The 20,131-nt window shown below is 44.0% G+C and overlaps 1 protein-coding gene across 1 annotated transcript in view; it reads left to right on the top strand.

The window, feature by feature from the left end:
* The window catches only part of LATS2 (large tumor suppressor kinase 2), a 76,266-nt gene extending 62,553 nt beyond the window's left edge, over positions 1–13,713 (top strand). The window contains exons 3-8 of the mRNA XM_045978100.1: positions 737–869; positions 2,079–3,490; positions 4,806–5,388; positions 6,423–6,605; positions 8,569–8,675; positions 11,350–13,713. Coding sequence (XP_045834056.1) covers positions 737–869; positions 2,079–3,490; positions 4,806–5,388; positions 6,423–6,605; positions 8,569–8,675; positions 11,350–11,844 — 2,913 coding nt within the window. The 3' untranslated portion in view covers positions 11,845–13,713. The remainder of the gene's footprint in view (positions 1–736; positions 870–2,078; positions 3,491–4,805; positions 5,389–6,422; positions 6,606–8,568; positions 8,676–11,349) is intronic.
* Positions 13,714–20,131: the final 6,418 nt, after the last annotated feature.

Genomic DNA, 20,131 nt, shown 5'->3' with positions numbered 1-20,131 from the left:
GGTGCCCCTCCCCACCAACGGGACGAATCCATCTCCTCTGACCCTGGTCCTTCATCCCTGACCTTTGTCCTCTGTATCTCCTGTGGTGGTCCCCGGCTTATTTCTCTTGTTCCCACAGGCCGTTTTAGGGGGCTTGTCCTATACTGGGCACTTCTCCGAGGGCTACTTTTAGGGCCTGGCTTCTCTTTCTCCCACTAGACCAGGAGCCCAAGTGCAAGTCCCCAGCTACCATAGCCAGCTCAGGGCATTCAGCAAGCTCTTTATAAATGACTCCGGTGACCCTCCTCTCCTCCTCTTTCTCCAAGTTAGCCTGGGGGTCAGAGGAGGTTTAAGCCAGGGTCTCTGACTTCAGCCATTCTTCACCGTAAGCTGTTCTAGTTTTAGGTTTGCCCACAAAGCAGAATCTATCAGTCCAATCACAGAAGTCTTCTACGGAGAAGCAGAACTTAAGATTCATTCAGGTCCACCATCAAAATTCCAGTGTGTTCGTGACATATCCTAAATAGCCTATGGTTTAGTGTGTGGAAGCTTTTGTCACAAGGTACCTGAGGACGTGGAGCCAGCTGTGCTCATTCTGAGACTTGTCTGCGGCACGTTGCAGTGCCCCAGCAGGCACACAGGGGCAGAGGTCACAACAGTCCTGAGCATGGCGGCAACGCAAGTCCTCGCGTGGTTTTGTTTTAAGATGACAGGCATTGACATCACCCACTGAAGCATCCTTGTGCTTTCCTCCCAGGAGATGGCAGGCAGGGCTCTGAAGCAGACCGGCAGCCGGAGCATCGAAGCCGCTCTGGAGTACATCAGCAAGATGGGCTACCTGGACCCGAGGAATGAGCAGATTGTACGAGTCATTAAGCAGACCTCGCCAGGTGAGCTCAGACCTGCAGCCCTGTGGGGGATAGAAAAACACAACTCCACTTACAAGAAGGGAGGTGCAGTATGGCCCCGGCCCTTTGCCTCACTGCACTTAGTGGTGAGCTGGGCCTGCCTTGCTCTGCCTTCGGGCCCTGTGAGGGGAGGCAGCAGGTGGCCAATCACAGGACTTACCTGGGTCCTGAAATAGCCTGCGGTACTTCTGGCGGGGGGCGGGGGGGATGCCTGTATACATGCTTTGTTCTGGGAAGATTGGAAAACCCACTGGATATTAAAGTTAGGCCACCCAGCAGAGTGAGTTCTAAAATGTTCTTTCTATTTTCTCTTAGGCTTATGAGGGAGTCTTTGAAAAGGGAGGTTTATTTCATTGATCTTAGAACACACCTTTGCTCACACTCTTGCCTCAGAGCAGGCTGGCAGGCAGCTCTCGGGGCTGGTGGCCGTAGCGATGGCGCTAGGACGGCCCCCGCGGTGCCCCCGGGAAGGGCCAGATGCACCTGCACCACATGGTCTGCCGCACTGGATCTCAGTGAGTGTTTCTCTCCGCGGACGGAGCAGATGAGACGTTTTGGGTAGCTGAGGTCCAGGGGAGTGGTGAGGGATTTTTGGATGTTTAGCAAAAAGAATTTTCCTTATTTTGTAGATCTTTGATAAAACCCACTTCATCTATTGAGTGGGAAGTTGTATCTCTTTTGTTAAGAGAACACAGACTCTTGTTTTCTTGTTGATAGAAGGTCCTTGAATGATTGCTGCTGGCTCTCCAAATCAAGATTCTTAGAGTCCCAGGGTCTGTCTTGGAGCACAGCTCCAAGGGCAAGTGCAGGCCCATGTCTGTAATGACTTTCTTCTACTTCTGCCTTTGACATGTATTCACTGATACATCTTCTTAGCCCAGGAAAAGTCATTGTTTGGCTGTGCTTCTGCCCTAGATGATGTCTGTAGAGGTTCTGGGCTCTGCCAGGTGTCCCTGTGAGGGGCCTCTGGTGGGTGGGGCAGAGCCTTTGACCCAGAAGGTCGTCCGGATCTGCCCACAGCAGAGTTTAGCCTCTGTCAGAGGGCCTTCCAGAGGGCCTGGGGTCATCGCAGAGCCTGCGCGGCAGTGTTGGCCCCAAGGACATGGCCGGTGCAAGGGGCCAGCCTGAAAGAGCCAGAGCCAACGGAGCAGGTTCTCCTCTAATGCCATGTCCCCATTCTTTCCTCTGCAGGAAAGGGCATCGCACCAGCCCCTGTGCCACGGAGGCCAAGCTTTGAAGGAACAGGCGAGCCTTTCTCACCCTACCACCAGATGAGTGGGGCGGCCTACGAGGGCAGCAGTGCGCTGGAGGAGGTGCCTCGTCAGTACATGGACTTTCTTTTCGCCGGAAGCACTCACAGCGTGCCTGGTGGCCATCAGCACCAGCCCAAAGGCTATGCCGCAAACATGGAGGCCGCAGGGATGAACTTCCCAGTGGCTGGCCCCGGGGGCCAACCCCTCCCACTGCAGGGCCCCCACTACAGGCCACACCTACTGGTACCTGGGGAGCCGCTGGGCTATGGCATCCAGCGTAGCCCCTCCTTCCAAAACAAGGAAGCAGGGGCGTACGCAAACCTTGCTGCCAAGGGCCCAGCCGTGCAGCCCGGGGCCGGCCATGCGTTTCCACCCACTGGAGCAGCCACGGGGCTGTACATGCCCCACCCGCACCACAAACAGGCCCACCAGATGCACATGATGGGCTCCCGGGGCCAGGTGTTCACAAGTGACAGCCCCCCACAGAGTCTGATCACACCCTCCAGAAACAGCCTCAACGTGGATCTTTATGACCTGAGCAGCCCTCCTGTCCAGCAGTGGCAGTCATCTACCCTGTCCCGCCGTGACTCTCTTCAGAAGCCGGGCCTGGAGGCACCTCCCCGCCAGCACGTGGCATTCCTGCCCGAAGGCCCCGTCCCCAGCAGAACCAACTCCTTCAACAACCACCAGCAGCCAGTGGCCGTGCCCATCCGGGCAGGAGTGCCCAGCAAGACGGAGCCTTCCATGCCCTCCCCCAACACCATCACGGCTGTAACGGCCGCCCACATCCTGCACCCAGTGAAGAGTGTGAGGGTGATGCGGCCTGAGCCCCAGACGGCTGTGGGGCCCTCCCACCCGGCCTGGGTGCCAGCACCCACCCCTGGGGTGGAGAGTCTGGACTCCAAGGATGAGCACCCTCTGCCCCTGGGGGGCGCCAACGCATACCCGCTGGACGTTGACTATGGCAGCCCAGACCTGAGGTGCCCGCCCCCACCGTACCCCAAGCATTTGTTGCTCCGGAGTAAGTCAGAGCAGTATGACATGGACAGCCTGTGTGTGGGCATGGAACAGAGCCTCCGAGGCGGCCAGGCTGCCGAGCCTGCTGAGAGGAGTGACAAGAGCCACAAAAACGCCAAAGGGGAGAAAGTGGGGAAGGATAAAAAGCAGATTCAGACCTCTCCTGTTCCCGTTCGGAAAAACAGCAGAGATGAAGAGAAGAGGGAATCTCGCATCAAGAGCTACTCGCCGTATGCGTTTAAGTTCTTCATGGAGCAGCACGTGGAAAATGTCATAAAAACCTACCAGCAGAAGGTCAACCGGAGGTTGCAGCTGGAACAGGAAATGGCAAAAGTAATTTCTAATTATGTTCTTATCATTTGACCCTGGCTCTTTCCTAAATTGGTAGTGGGAATTACAGCAGAATTCCTTTTTTGTTTCTGCTTTATGCATCTTCATTACAAATGATTCATCTCACAGGGCAATGATATGGTTACAGGGTGAACACCTTGGAGAAATGACACATATTTCAGGCTCCCTTGCCTGTTCACCCTGACTCTGCAGGGGAGCAGTGAAAACTTAGTGTGATGCAGCCAACAGGCAGATCACCAGATCGATTTTTATGGTGTGTACTTATTCCGTAACAAAATTTGTTAGTAACTGGTATTTAAACATTTTGAAAGAGGAGAAACAAAGTTTGAGGTTCTACAAATTGAAATTTGGGGATTTATAAGGGAAAATATATCTGGTAATAATCTTTGTATCCTTTAATTAGCAAATAATATATATTTTTAAAAGATTTTATTTATTTGAGAGAGAGGCAGAAAGAGCACAACCAAAGGGAGGGGCAGAGGCTAGAGGGAGAGGGACATCCCAGTCCCCTGCGATCATGACCTGAGCCGAAATCAGATGCTTAACTGACTCAGCCACCCAGGTGCCCCAGTAAATAATATTTTAAATGTACCTCAGTTGACACTAATCTGCTAGAGAAGGTAATTAATGAAATGATCTAAATTAAAATGTTACAGTAGGGGCGCCTGGGTGGCTCAGTGGGTAAAAGCCTCTGCCTTCGGCTCAGGTCGTGGTCCCAGCGTTCTGGGATCGAGCCCCACTCTGCTCAGCAGGGAGCCTGCTTCCACCTCTCTCTCTCTGCCTGCCTCTCTGCCTACTTGTGATCTCTGTCTGTCAAATAAATAAATAAATAATCTTTAACACAAATAAATAAAATGTTACAGTAAATTTAAATCACACAAAGCCAGTCATTCCAAATTCTAAAAATCAGATCTGTGTCCTTACTTTCTACTCTCCCATTTTCATTGACGTTTCCTTGTTCCCATTTTCCTTGAGCTATTAAATTATTAGATTGCTCTTAGAGTTCTAGGAACTTTGTGGTCCCTTTTTTTTTTTTTTTTTTTTTTTTGCAGATTTTTATTTATAGAAGTTTCCTGTGGAACCTAAAATCACCCGTTTTGTCTTCCTTTTAGATTCTAGACTTGTGTCTACATAAGCGTATAAAGAACAGAACCAGTTGTTGTCTTGCTTGTAGTATACTGGACCCATTCAGTGTTCTTGTTTCTATAAATTAAGTTAGGACCCTTGTATCTCCTGCCCCATCTGTTTCCTCCCACGGACTCCTCTAACATGACTTCCTTGTTTTCCTTCCCCACAGGCTGGACTCTGTGAAGCTGAGCAGGAACAGATGAGGAAGATCCTCTACCAGAAGGAGTCTAATTACAACAGACTGAAGAGGGCCAAAATGGACAAGTCCATGTTTGTGAAAATCAAAACCCTGGGGATCGGTGCCTTTGGAGAAGTATGCCTTGCTTGTAAGGTGGACACTCATGCCCTGTATGCCATGAAGACCCTGAGGAAGAAGGATGTCCTGAACCGAAATCAGGTGGCCCATGTCAAGGCTGAGAGGGACATCCTGGCCGAGGCGGACAACGAGTGGGTGGTCAAACTCTACTACTCCTTCCAAGACAAGGACAGCCTGTACTTTGTGATGGACTATATCCCAGGGGGAGACATGATGAGCCTGCTGATCCGGATGGAGGTCTTCCCTGAGCACCTGGCCCGCTTCTACATTGCCGAGTTGACTCTGGCCATTGAGAGTGTCCACAAGATGGGCTTTATCCACCGAGACATTAAGCCAGACAACATTTTGATAGATCTTGATGGTCACATCAAACTGACAGATTTTGGCCTCTGCACTGGGTTCAGGTGGACTCACAATTCCAAATACTACCAGAAAGGTATTGTCTTAGACGTGCCGCGTCCACCTTCTACATCTAGACATAACTAAACCATCTAAGGCAACTCTTTCCCATCTGCGTGGTTCCTGATCATTTGAAATGATCTGTTTTCTGTTATTTTATAATTTGGTATGACATCCTTTTCTGCCTGAAGCAGTAGTATGATATGTGGGGAAAAAAAGGTTTTTAAATTAATGGATTCAAGTTTTACTCTAGTATTTTTAGGACAATAGGCTATGGGGTATCATGGGACCTTTGTGGGAACCATCACTATGTCCTTATAAAATGAGCCTTAAAAAATAAGTTTCACAACCTCCCAAGAGTCCTCTCTCCTAGTTAATGTGAATCTCTCTATAGGTATCTGTAAGTACAGATATAGGTTAACTCCATCTTCTGTAGTTCTGCTAGCCATTAGCTTACTTATGACTCAGTTTCTTGAGATAGTTATTTTAATACCAAGGCTCAGTCATCTCTTTTCTTTTTTAAAGTAATCTTTACATGTAACGGGCTTGAACTCACAACCCCGAGATTAAGAGTTGCATGCTCTATCCATTGAGCCTCATGCATTTATTTTTTCACTCAAAACTAATCCTAAATCATTTAATCTTTCCCATTTTCTGGCATTAAAGGCACTTTTGTTTATACTTTTTAAATCATCTCATGCTTTTCCATGCTCATCTTGCAACGTGTCTTGTCAGACAGGTAGTAGGCTTTGGCCAGAGTGCTGTGTCTGATATTCCCATAGTTACCTGAGCTTTTCTCCTGGCACATCACGATGCTGTCATCTGCACAGCGCCCAGCTCCTCTCATTGCCTCATCCATCTTTCTTAGTGTTGGTTACCTCTTGGCTTGAAACTCACACCCAGGAATCATGGACCACCCCTGCAGAGCAGTTGGGGAGGATCCTTTCTTGTAATACGTCTGGAGCTGAACTGAATTACTTGGAAGTTGTGGATTTGTTGCATCATTGAATAGTGGAAATTCACTTTGTTTTTTATTCTCTTCTTTCACTGCCCCTGATTTCTGGGTGAAAGGGAGCCACATCAGACAGGACAGCATGGAACCCAGTGACCTCTGGGACGACGTGTCTAATTGTCGATGTGGAGATAGGCTGAAGACTCTGGAGCAGAGAGCCAGGAAGCAGCACCAGAGGTGTCTGGCGCACTCCCTGGTTGGGACCCCAAATTACATCGCGCCGGAAGTGCTCCTCCGAAAAGGTTTGTGCTTCCGGCCACAGGCAGCTGCCCAACTGGCAGCCATCTTGACTTCAAAACCTGTGGAGCCAGATGACCTCTGAGTCTCTCCAGCTCCAGCTTTCTAAGGCTGAATGTTCTCGTTGTATTTCTGTACTCGTGGAAGCCCGAGAGGAAATTATTTCCCTCACAGGCCTCCAGTGTGTCTCACATCTGTTTTGCAGCTGCTGTGGCTTCTGGGGTGAAAGAGGACACACACCATTAGACCTGCCTCACTAGCTTTGGCTGGGATAGATTGGGTGTAGGGTGTGAGCTTTCTGTCTAGAACCCAAGAGAATATCCACAACTGGTTTTAACAGAGACAACTCTGAGGGACAGGGACACTATTCGGTCTCCCTGAACCGTACATGCCCAGGTTCCTTGCTGCTTATAGCATATCCAGTTGGCTAGGAAGTATGACAGAACGTTAGTTTTATTTTCCTCCCTTTCTCCCCTGTTAGTCCAGAAGTGCTGGCAGGTGAGATTTGGGGACAGTGGTATGCGTGACATTACAAGCATTCAGTAAAATTGATCTGTGTGGATGTTCTATCAAATACTCATTTGACTGAGTACAAGAGGAACCTTTTCAGTGATAGCTGTGGGGCTCAGAGTGACAGTGCAGTAAATCCAAAGGTCGGTGATCTGTCTTTTTACATGTGTTGTTTCGAGTCTTTGAAGTCTGTTCAAGTCAGTTTTCTTTGTTAGCTGTGGAAATCCAAGGCAAATCACTTAACCACTCAGAGCCACAGGCATAACAATAACTACCTTGAGAGGTGGTTGTGAATACTGGCCTCACTTCCCCGGAAAGATGTAGTTCTCTCCTTCCTCTCGCGGTGGGAGGTGGGCCGTGTCTCTGGCATCCTGGCGCGTGCCGCAGTCCAGGCACCAGGGGTCGGTGTTACCCTGCCGCCTGCACTGCCACACCAGGCCGGCAGAGGTGGGGTCGGGGCAGGGTTAGAAAACACTGCCGGCAGGTCTCCAGGCCCAGTTCAGGCTTGGCAAGGATCAGGTGACATCAGGACTAGAGCATGGCTGGGACTGGGATACAGAGCTCTGAAGGAAAAGTGGGAGAAAATAAAAGAAAAACGGACCTGTTCTGCTGCCTTGATGAGGCCAGCCCCCCCTGCCCAAGCCACAGGGTGCCCCGCCTCAGCTCCTGTGTCTTGGGAGCTCCGTGAGGAAGGGCCTGGCTCCGTTGAGTGTGTCAGACCATGTCTTAGGAGACAGTTGTCTCCATTGCCAAAGGGCCCCCTTTCCCTCTTCTGCTCCGTATTCCTCAGCTTCTTCCAAAATCAACTTAGCCAGCCTCCCCAGAAAGCCCTTGAGGCTGGCAGGTGTAGCACTTGCTGTTTTTCAGTTGGTCCTATTTTAATTGACGTCTTTGTGTATTCTTTTTTTTTTTTTTAAGATTTTATTTACTTATTTGACAGAGATCACAAGTAGGCAGAGAAGCAGGCAGAGAGAGTGAGAGGGAAGCAGGCTCCCTGCCGAGCAGAGAGCCCGATGCGGGACTCGATCCCAGAATCCTGGGATCATGACCTGAGCCGAAGGCAGAGGCTTAAACCACTGAGCCACCCAGGCACCCTGTCTTTGTGTATTCTTTAAGGACTTAAAATCCTGGCTAGTAGTGTTGCTAACAATAACAATAGGCTTTTAAAATTAGAAAGTTCTATGACACAGGCATCCTGTGTTCATCACAGACTAATGGTAGAAAAGAAGAGAACACACGAAGACCCGCGCTGTCCCGGCAGGCGTCCCGTCCAGACTTCTCTTCTGAGCCACACGTGCAAGGAGGTGCATTTTGTGTAGGCTGGTTTTCTTTCACGTAACATGTATGCTGCTTGGACATGCTTTCCCCCTTAACAGTCAGCATTTGAGGATTTCACAGAATTCTTCTCTGAGAAGAATATATGCCTGTGCTGGAATTGAGTGAGACTCTGTCTTTCAGGATACACTCAGCTCTGTGACTGGTGGAGTGTTGGTGTGATTCTCTTCGAGATGCTGGTGGGGCAGCCGCCCTTTCTGGCCCCTACTCCCACAGAAACCCAACTGAAGGTAGGAATTAATGAGCCTATGCATCCGCTTGCTGCAAACACACGTCGTTTTCTGATGAACCTGTGAATCTCCAGTCAGCATTTGACCTTTCATTCTGAATAGTGTTGGATTGTCGGTTGTGTATTTTAAAGTATTATAATTATTATTACCTGTATAAAAATTTTTATTTTACTAATGCCACAAAGTTAGACCTGTGTTTTGATATATATATGTGTAGCTGAAGTTTTACTTGAACCAGTGGCCAGCCACCATCTTGAACCATGAACAGAGAGACGCTGTAAAGGTGCACTGTACATCATTCCCTGCTGCCGCCCAGGCCCGCCTTGCAAAAAACACTGAAAACTCTATGAACTAGACCTAAAGAAACCAGATTTTCTTTGGGTGTTATACTGCATTATACGCTATATTATCGTTTGCAGATTGTCAGCTGTGTGGTTGGGCTAGTTGTACATATTCCTAATATCAGTTGGAAAGAATATTTACTCTTTCAATCATTTAATACTAAATAACTAGTTTTAGAATGATAGCCATTATTCTCTGAAATAAATGATTTGATTACTTAAGGATTGAACAGAGAAGCTGATGAAATCTTTGAGACTTCCCTTAACAGTGCACTTAACCACCAGCATAGTGTTCACTGACAATTCTGTGAAGTATCCGTATGTCCCAGAGTCAATGTTGGGCCTTAAATTAATAATCCCTTACTTAGAAAAACCCTAAATGAAGGCTTAGTTTTCACTCAGGTAATAATAAAAATGCAATTTGACATTATCTATATCCTAATTGAATTGCTGAACCGTTCACTAATTTGCCTGCATGATAATAACCCAATGTTTTTATTGTGATAAAATTTGCCAATTTAACCATTTTTAATTTTACAGTTCATTGGCATTGAATGCATTCACAGTGTTGTACAACTGTAACCATTACCTGTTTTTAGCTATTTTTATCATCCCAAACAGAAACTGTACCCATTAAACCATAACTCCCCTTCCTCATTCCGCCAGACTCTATAACCTCTCCTCTTCTTCTGTGTCTGTGAAGTTGCCTAGTCTAGGTGCCTCGTGAAAGTGTAATAACCATACTTGTCTTTTCATGACTGGCTAAATTTGACTTACCATAATGTCTTTGGGGTCCATCCATGCTGTAGCACATATCAGAATTTCCTTTCTTTATAAGGCTGAAGAATATTCCAGTGTATGTGTACAGCACATTTATCTATCCATCATGTGGTGATGGGTCACTTGGGCTTGTTCTACATTGTGCTGGTTGAATAATGCTGCTGTCAACATGAGTGCATATACAAGTACTGCTTTCTTTTTGGGGGTTATATACCCAGAAGTGAGATGGTCAGATCATGTGGTCATTCTGTGTTTAACCTTCTGAGGAACCACCAAACTGTTGGCCCCAGTGGCTGTTTGATTTTACATTCCCATCATCCATGCACGAAGGGTCCAGTTTCTAAACATGCTCATCAACACTTACTTTACTTGTTGTTTTTTTAATCATAGTCATCCCAGTGGATATGAGGTGGTAACTCATTGTGGTTTTAATTTGTATTTCCCTGATGATAGTGAGTGAGCCTCTCTTTGTGTGCTTATTGGACATTTGTACATGTTTGGAGAATGTCTGTTCAAGTCTTTAGCTCTTTTTTAATCAGGTTACTGTTATTGTTGAATTGTAGGAGATCTATATATTCTGGACATTAATCCCCAATCAGATATATGCTTTGCAAATATATTCTCCCATTCTGGGAGTTACCTTTTCACTCTGTTAATAGTGTCCTTTGGTGCACAAAAGTTTTTAATTTTGATAAAGTCCATTTTAGGTATTTCTGTTTTGTTGCCTGTGCTTTTGGTATCATATCCAAGAAATTGTTGCCAAATCCAATGTCATGAAGATTTTCCCCTATGTTTTCTTCTTTGACTTTTATAATTTTAGCTTTATTAAAACAACTACTCAAGTTCAAACCAGCTCTCCCACCGATACACCCACCTGTCTCCATGCCTTACCAATGCCCTGTCACCCCAGCCTGTAGCCTGATAATTTGGCCTTGCTTTATCCTGATTCTAAGTATAAATAATAGCGACGTCCCTTAGGTTTTCTCTTCATAGTAGATGCACTTCATGACATGTATTTACTGAACGTCCTGATGGCTGGTTTGTGCAGTTGACCGTCACAAGCATGAGGCCAAGACCATAGGTTCTGTCATCTTTATTCTCCTAGGTGAGGTTGTCTTTTTTTTTTTTTTTAAACAAAATCCCAATGGACCATCTCTTGGCCAAAATAAGTACTGAATGCAAACCATGATGGTTCAATAGAAATCTCTTGCATAAGCTAAAGAAATGACTCCGGTGATCGGCCTCTTCATTTTTATGGAAGTCACAAAATTCTTTTGCTTAACGGCATTTCTGATAGAAGAAAGCCTGTCTATTATGATCTGCTTGGCTTACGCACCCCCCCACCTCAGGCTGTGAGCCTGCTACTTACCCATGTTGGCCTTTGATAGCGGCTCAACTTTGCACCTGCTGCTCCTCGATCTTTTCTAAATATCCTCCCATCGTCAAAGTCCAAATATTTGAAAGCCATGTCATCACATATTATCTCAGAACTGCCCTAAATGAGACTTAAAATGTGAAAAGAAAGGAAAACTTTAGTTTTGTTGTCTCTTCAGGTCATAAACTGGGAGAACACGCTCCACATTCCAGCCCAGGTCAAGCTGAGCCCCGAGGCCCGGGACCTCATCACCAAACTGTGCTGCGCAGCCGACCACCGGCTGGGGAGGAATGGGGCCGACGACCTGAAGGCCCATCCATTCTTCGGGGCCATTGATTTCTCGAGTGACATCCGGAAGCAGCCAGCCCCCTATGTCCCCAAGATCAGCCACCCTATGGACACCTCAAATTTTGACCCTGTAGATGAAGAAAGCCCTTGGAATGATGCTAGTGAAGATAGCACGAAGGCCTGGGACACACTCACCTCTCCAAATAACAAACACCCTGAGCATGCATTTTATGAGTTCACTTTCCGAAGGTTCTTTGATGACAATGGTTATCCCTTTAGGTGCCCAAAGCCTTCAGGAGCAGATGCTTCCCAGGCTGAGGACTCTGATTTGGAAAATTCTGATATGGTGGATCAGACTGAAGGTTGCCAGCCAGTGTACGTGTAGACAGTGACTTGGAATCCCTGCCACTCTGCTTTTTCAGACGTCCAGGGGGCCCAGAGCTGGTTTCCTAACAGGCCTGATGGAGAGTTGAGGTCAGCTTTGTTCAAGTTAGTCCATTGGTTACTTCACCTGAAGTTCTGGTCTTCATCAAAAACCCCGAAAACAAACAAAAAAGCTTTTTAAAAAAAGGATTCAAGTCTAGCAGATTCTGGTTGATGGGGGTGGGGGACAGGTGTCAGCATTGCCTTGAATTGAAATTGGCTTTTGAGGACCTTCACTGCATTAAAACAATATTTTTAAAAATTTAGTACAGTTTAGAAAGAGCACTTATTTTGTTTATAGCCATTTTTCTTACTAAATTATAGGGATTAACTTTTGACAAATCATGCTGCTGTTATTTTCTACATTTGTATTTTATCCATAGCACTTATTCACATTTAGGAAAAGACATAAAAACTGAAGAACATGTGATAAGAAATCTCTGTGCAATAATGTGTAAAAAAAAAAAAAAAGGTAACACTGTTCTGATATTACTGATACCATTTTATTCACACAGTGGTTTTTGTTTTTTATTTTTCCCACATTTCAAAATTGTGATATAATGTTAAAAGCTGCTTTTTCTTTTTTTTTTTTTTCTTTTTGCATATGATAGTATACTAGGAAGTGTGAGCAAGGTGATTATGTGGGTGTGATTTCAGATGTCTGGTGTGTAGAGAGTACTGCATGAGCAGGGTTTTTCTATTATAAAATTACCATATCTTGCCATTCACAGCAGGTTCTGTGAATAGTTTTTACTGAGTATCTTTAAATGAGATGTTCTAGACAGTTTGCTGATAACGTATCGTGTGGGTGACTTCTTTGCTATGATTGTATCCCTTATTGTTTTGTCAAAGAAATGCAGATGTGTAACTGCGAAGTGATTTTTGTGTGTGCGTCTTGGGTATGATTGGATTCTTTGGGGGGTAAACTTAAATATTTGTCACATACTAAACTTGTATACATCAAAAGGGATTAATTTAGCTATGCCAAAAAATATTAAGTTAATCATCGAACTCTGTCCATTTCGCTAGTCAGTATACTCTCATTGGCATAGCTGATATGTGGAACCCTGTGGCCACGGCCCGGCTGCCAGCACACTGCCCGCACTGAACGGTTTGCGTGATGTCATTCCTCCTGTCACTGTAGACAAGGGAGGTGTTATGACCATGATGAAATTTAATTCTTTTCACTTTTTTTTTTGGTGTGCTTTGAAGTATCAATCTTAACTTGGTTTTTAAAAATACACTTTTCTAATCTTTGTAAAACAGCAAGGATTATTCAAAGTGACATTGGAATAAAAAAATAATTAAGCCATACGTATTTTCTTAGAAGTGTAGGTGTATATATAACTACATAGATAAACACAAAATATTCCTTATTTCAAGTATGATTCCTATTTAAAGTGATTTATTTCTCAGTAAAAAGTTCAATTCTTTTTTGCTTTTTAAAAATCTGATGTGTCATATTTTTCATTATGTTATTCCACATATTTTTCCTTGAATTTTTTAGCATAATGTATCCATTATTTAGTATATATCTAGGCAACAACACTTACAAGTTTATCAGTGTCTAAACTAAGAAAAAACAAAAAAAATGACTGTGTACTGGTTTACATTTGTATGAATGGCAAATTCTGAAGTCTGCTGTGCTTGTATCGTGACTGTCAGTATTTTCGCTATTTTATAATAACGCCCTGTTATTTACAGCGCTCTGACATACTTTCATGTGGTAGGTTCTTTCTCAGGAACTCAATTTAACTATTATTTATTGATATATCATTGCCTTTGAAAAGCTTCTACTGGCACAATTTATTATTAAAAGTTTGAATCCAAATCCTTTGGTGTCATGTTGTACTGGAATCTGTAATTTCTTGCTGTTGTCAGTGTGTTTCTCAGTGATCCGCATGCAGCCAGGACTGCCAACTGCTGATGGAGGCACTGTCACGAGAGGGAGGGAGAAGAGCCTCCCCAGACAGGGTTCTGGCTCAGGAAGGAAGGGTCAGGTGTGGGAAAAATGAGTTTTCAGGTTATACACAGAAAGTCCAGGTCAGGGTATGGTTCTGTGACCTACCTTTTCTTCCGTAAAACGTTGACAAAATATACTTCACTAGGATCAGCAGGTGGATTAAGTGGGATATCAAATATGTATGGCAGGTGATAAAATAAATCCTGATCAGGAGCTGATTCCCCTTCGTGAGACGCTTAAACTAAGAGGACTACGGTAATTCCCTGAACTTTGGTTTAAAATGGTTGGTGGAATTTCAGAAAATATTATAGTTTGTATTCTTTCTGTTAATCTATTGAATAGTTATAATCACGTGGTTCAAAAATCAAAACGTGGACACCTGGGTAGCTCAGTCGGTTAAGTGACTGCCTTCCTGTCAGGTCATGATGCGGGTCCTGGGATCGAGCCCTGCATCAGGCTCCTTGTTCAGCGAAGAGCCTGCTTCTCCTTCTGCCCCTCACACTGTTTATGCTCTCTCTCTGTCTCTCTCTCTCTCAAATAAAATCTTTTAGAAATAAAATAAAATTAAATAAAATGGTTGGTGGAATTTCAGAAGATAGTTTGTTTTCTTTCAGTTACTCTTTTGAGTAGTTATAATCCTATAGTTTGAAAACCAAAACATGTAAAAGCATATACAAGAGAATGTCTCCTATTCCTTTTTCTAGCCATTCAATTCACCTCTCACAGTTATTGTGTGTCCTTAAAATGAAACCTTATGCATACACAGCACAAGAAAATGCATACATTTTACCTCTTTTACACAAATGGGAGAATGTTATACTTTCTGTATCTGTTTTCTTCACTTGGCAGTCCAAGTTATCACTCATCATGTTTTATTACACTATGTGATATTTCATCACGAAGGTGTATTGTAATCAATCAAGCAAAGTCCCATATCAACAGACATTTTGGTTTCTGAGCTTTTTCTATTATAAATAATGCTGGAATAAATAACCATCTGGGATAAAAAAAGCTGGAATAAAAAAGCCATCATTTTGTGCATGTACAAGTACATATATAGGATAGTTTCCTAGAGGTGGAATTGCTAGGTCAAAAGTTAAGTATATTTGTAATTTTTATTGCCAAATTGCCCAGCAGAGATCTTGGGAGAACTCTTCCATGGCTCTCTCCTATGCATTCTTGGGTATACCAAGAAGGCAAGAAGAAGGGATACTTGACCACTTTTCACATGGACTGTTTCTCAGGTTAGGGTTTGTAGCGAGGAACCCTGAGGGGGGAAGTAATGTCTCCCTCTAAAACAAAAAAACAAAACAAAGAAAAACAAGCTTGCTTATTCCTTGCTATAAAAGGGGTAGGTTCCTCGGGCTCAGTGTACCTCACCAGAATCCCTTTGGGTCTCCTGCGCTTCCCCTGTGGGACTTGGGGGCAGGGAGATCCGTGCAAACACACCAATGCTCATGCTGCTTAATGTTCAGTGAGTAATAAAGTCCTGTGTGTCTGATCCTGGAGTCCCTTGTCTTATTTCAGGATTCATGAAAGAGTGACAGGCTAACTCCTTAGCTTATAAGTAGGGTAAAATCGAATCTTAGACCTGACCACAGGTATTATGCCAATAGATACCCCCAAGAGAAACATATGGGAGTGTTCACTTACTGCTTTGCCGGCTGCACAGTGTAGTATCAACTTTTTTGATCTTCGTCCACCAACTAAGTTAAAATATGTGTGTGTGTTGATGTACTTTTGACATTCCTCTCATTTGGAAAGAGGTTGAGCATTTTTGTGTATGCTTAATATTCAAGTGCAAATCCTTAAAAAGCAATGGTTCTAATTTTATGCATCATTTGAGTGTGGGTGCTTAAGGGTATCCCAAAAGATTTCCATTCACTTCTTACTCTTGGTCTTCTCTTCCTGCTCAGCTCCAGTGAATTAACTGGGCTGAAGGCCAGATAACAGATTACTGAGAACAGACCCTTCAGTGTTTTGACAGATTCCATAGGAGGTGAATACACAGCTCAGAATGTTGCAAGGACACAGCCAGACCGAACTTCAGCATATCTGTGGTCATTGCTGGGTGTGACTGGAGTACGTACCGTTGAGGGAAAAAAATACATTCCTTCGAGGTTTCCTCCTTCACACTTGGAATGTTATGTGTCCTTTGATAAATCTGAAAGCAAATCTCAGAGAAAAACAGTAGCCAGCATGGCGGGCTTCCTCTGAACCTCCTATGGTCTGAACCATTATTCAGTTGCAAAAAAAAAACAAAAACAAAAACAACTTTCTAAAGATTTTTGTTTGCGAGAGAGAGAGAGCTTAAGTGGGGAGGAAAGGCATAGGATGAGGGAGAAGCAGACTCCCTGCTGAGCAGGGAGCCCGCTGTGGGACTGGATCCCAGGACCCTGAGATCATAACCTGAGCAGAGGGCAGATGCTTAACCAACCCAGGTGCCCTCAGTTGCAAATTTTTTAAATGCAGTTTATCAAATTCATAATACTTCCTCCAGATTCTACTTATGGACCAACTTTAAAGCCCAGTACTTAATATTTTATTTCCATTGGCAAAAATTCAACATAATAAAAGATCTTTGCTATTAAAGTGCGTATTTGTAAGTACTACTATGCTGGCATTATTAACCATTAATTATTTTCAATCAATAAAGAACTTTTCCTCAGCAAGTGAATTTTCCATTTCCGAAAGTGACAGCTTAATGGACAAGATGTGCTTATTCACTGTAGAAAGGTAGAAATATTTTATTGTTATTGAACACTAGGATGAAATACATATGGCCCACTGTTAAGAGGAGAAAACTAGCTTGAATGGCAACTTTGTTTTTCTTTTGCAACTCACATCAGTGTTCTAATTTTTGTTTCCACCATCAAATATACTTTAGAAAACTCAAGAGGAAAAGGAAAGCCTACTGTATTTGTGGATAGTTTTGCTCACCATCTTCTTTCTTCCTGTTATTGTTAGGATTTTTATCTTTTCCTATCTTTATAGAAAATGTCCTTTATCCATTCTTTTAGGAAAGGTCAACGGGTGACAAATTCTGTTAGGTTTCCCTCATCTGAGAATGTCTTCCTCTCCCCTTTTCCCCTGAAAGGTACTTTAGGTATACTTACTTTGGGTATAATCTCATTTGGGTGTAGGATTCTAGATTGATAGTTGTTCTTTCAGCACTTGGGAAATATGCCCCTTCCATCCAGCTTCCATGGTCTCTGATGAGAATCTATTATCATTCTATTTTTCCTTTATAGACAAGGTCATTGTCTTTCTCTGACTCCAAAATGTTCTTTAATTGCTTTTCAGAAGTTTAGTTATGTTGTGTGCTGGCTTGGATTTCTTTAGATTTACCCTGTTTGTGGTTCACTCAGATTCTCGACTATGTAGGTTCACATCTCTTGCCAAATTTGAGAAGTTTTCAGCCATTATTTCATTGAGCACTTTTTCATCCCTGCGCTGTTTCTCTTCTCCGTCCAGTACTCTGAAGATGCAAGTATTACATCTTTTGTTTGCCCTGAGGCTCTGCTCATCTCCTCCCCACCACTTCACCCATTTTCTCTGTGCTGCTCAGGCTGGGTAATTTCTGTTGTTCTTTTAGTTCACAGATTCTTTACTCTGCCCCCTCTCTTCTACTCTTGAGCCCATCCATGGAGCTTTGTATTTCAGTTATTATATTTTGGGGACCACAAAATAACATTTGATTCTTTATATCTTCTGCTTCTTTGCTGAAGCTTTCTACCCTTTTTTTTTTTTCAAGAACACAGTTGCTCTTTGAAGCATACATTGTGATATAAAATCTTAGGTAAGTCTAATACCTCGGCATTGTTGTCTACTGATTTCTTTCAAAGATCTTCCTGATTCTTGGTGTGATCCTCAGTTGTGAACCTGGACATTTTGCATTACATTCCGAGACTTTGGATCTTCTGTTTTAGCTGGCTGTCATGGGCATTGTTCTGGCAAGGAAAGAAGGACATAACTGCCTCATTATTGCCTAGTGCAGGCAGAAGTCAGCCGCTCAGCCTCTTTTTGATAACGCAGGGACAGGGACATTTCCTTGTTAACTGCTGAGCGGGGGTGATGTATCTGCTGTCCAAGTTGTGTCCACTGACATCTTGTTGGGGTGACCTCATTATCACTGAGCAGTCCCGACTTTGCACAAATCCTCCTCTGACACCATTCTAGTGATGGGGGAGAGAGATGCTTTATTATTTTCATGTATTAGACACCAAAGTCCAGGTTCCCCATATTTTTCACTTAGACTGCCAAGTTGGGAAAGGCATCACCAGCCAACGGGAATGAATATCCCAGCCTCCTACTTGGAGTTCTCTGAAATCACCCTAGCAGGAATGTTAAGGAACCTCATTTCAGCCTTGCAAGAGTAGAATTGTAGGCTTCCACTTTGCCTTTGCTGGCATGGCATTTTAGGGTGAGCGTGTGGTACCACAGTTTTCTCTGGCAGTTGGCTCGAGTAGAGAGCGATGACGATCTGAAAGCTGTCTTGCTAGTCTACCCCTTTCTTCCTCCACTAGCTAGAGAGAGCAGGCTTTTGTTGGGACTCTTTTTGCCTGTGCTTGTTGGCATTTCCAGGCTGCTGGCTTCCAGCTCCAAGTTTGGAACACTGAGGCAGAAAGAAAACCCAGAGAACTCACTACTTTGTCATTCCTTGGAGACTGAGGTCCCTAGCTGCTTGGTTTCCGCCTCTCTACCTTTCAATGTTTTTTGTTTTATGTGTAATGTCTAAGAGTTTTCGTTGTATTTAACAGGAGGGATAGGGAAAAGTATGTATACTCCATCTGAAAGTGGAAGAGGGTTTCAATTTCAACTTCAGTTTTAACTAATTAAAACTGAAAATTCCGTTCCTCAGTCATACCAGCCTCATTTCATGTGCTCAGTAGCTACACATGGTTAATGGCTACCATGCTGGATAGCTCAGATCTGAGACAGTAGTTCTCCAGTTTTGCATTAATCCTTGCACTGACAAACATCTTGCTGAATTTTTAAAAAGATTTTATTTATTTCAGAGACAGAGAGAATGGAAACAGGGGGAGGGGCAGAGGGAGAAGGAGAGAATCTCAAGCAGATTCCACCCTGAGCACAGAGCCCCAATGCGGGGCTTGATCTCATGACCCTGAGATCATGGGCTGAGCCGAAATCAAGAGGTTGGATGCCCAACTGACTGAGCCACCCAGGCACACTCTTGCTGAATTTTAAGATAAGGATAAGCTAGCCTTCATCTCTTATGCATCATTTACACTTGGGCAATGGAGAGACCACACTCTCTCTCAAGGAGCAGAGTCAACTGAAGATCTACGGTACATCCAAAACTACCTTTGGTTCAGCAGCATCATTGACTATTCCTGCTACACTGCTCTGACTACGTGGTGTTTCCTAAAATCACCAGTTTCCTTTTCTTTAAGCTGGTGACTAATGTCTCCAAAAGGATCACGATAGCTTATTGCAATAAGTCAAACTAGAAGACATGCAGCATGTCTACTACAGCAATCTCTCACTTGTCTTGCCAGACGTCGCCATTCGATCAAGAAACCCCTTCCAGCTGAACCCAAACCTGGCCTCAAAATCCAACTCAGTGCTTGGAGAAGTTCTTTTTGATTGATCAAACCAGGCATCAAGATAATACCTTGTTAACACTCTTAGCACAGCAATGCCAACCTCTTGAATTCCCCTCTTTCTCCTTTGACCCTATTACCTCTTACCTCCTGTGAAAGCCTCAATGCTCATTTATTCCTTCCACTGACCTCTAACTCTTACATCAATATGATCACAGGTGCCCACATTTTCCCTGTGCATAAAAATGAACTGGCTTCAATGATGCCTGTAGCTTGTGTTTTTAAATTCTTGAAGCAGGGCCGTATAAGAGGAAGAGTCCTTGGCAGGGAATCCAGGGCCTTGATTCTAAGCCCAGCTTTGTATAACTTTGGGTAAGTTAGAGCTTCTATCAGATTTACTAGTTACGCAGGTCAGAGAGAATCTGGCTTTTAAGTTATTCTTAAGAATTAGTGACTTCTAAGGGTTGTCTCCAAGGCTGCTAGGGCAAGAGGGCCCTGCCCTTTGCTTCTCTCATATACTAGTTGTGCTTGTATTTTGCATAGGTTTTCCAAAAAAAGCGTTCTAACCAAAACAAGTTTTAAGACCACCAGTTTACATGATTGGTAAAGTGTTTTCTTTGTTGTTAAAAGCCAATTTTAAGGTTTATAAACATAATAAATGTATATAGTTTTGAAGAGACTTCAAAAAAAGAAGTCTGTGTCCATCTCTTCCCATTTCCCGC

The sequence above is a fragment of the Meles meles genome, chromosome 14 (genome assembly GCF_922984935.1).
Source record: "Meles meles chromosome 14, mMelMel3.1 paternal haplotype, whole genome shotgun sequence".
NCBI classification, from domain to species: domain Eukaryota; kingdom Metazoa; phylum Chordata; class Mammalia; order Carnivora; family Mustelidae; genus Meles; species Meles meles.
This window is presented reverse-complemented; position numbering and strand designations above follow the sequence as displayed.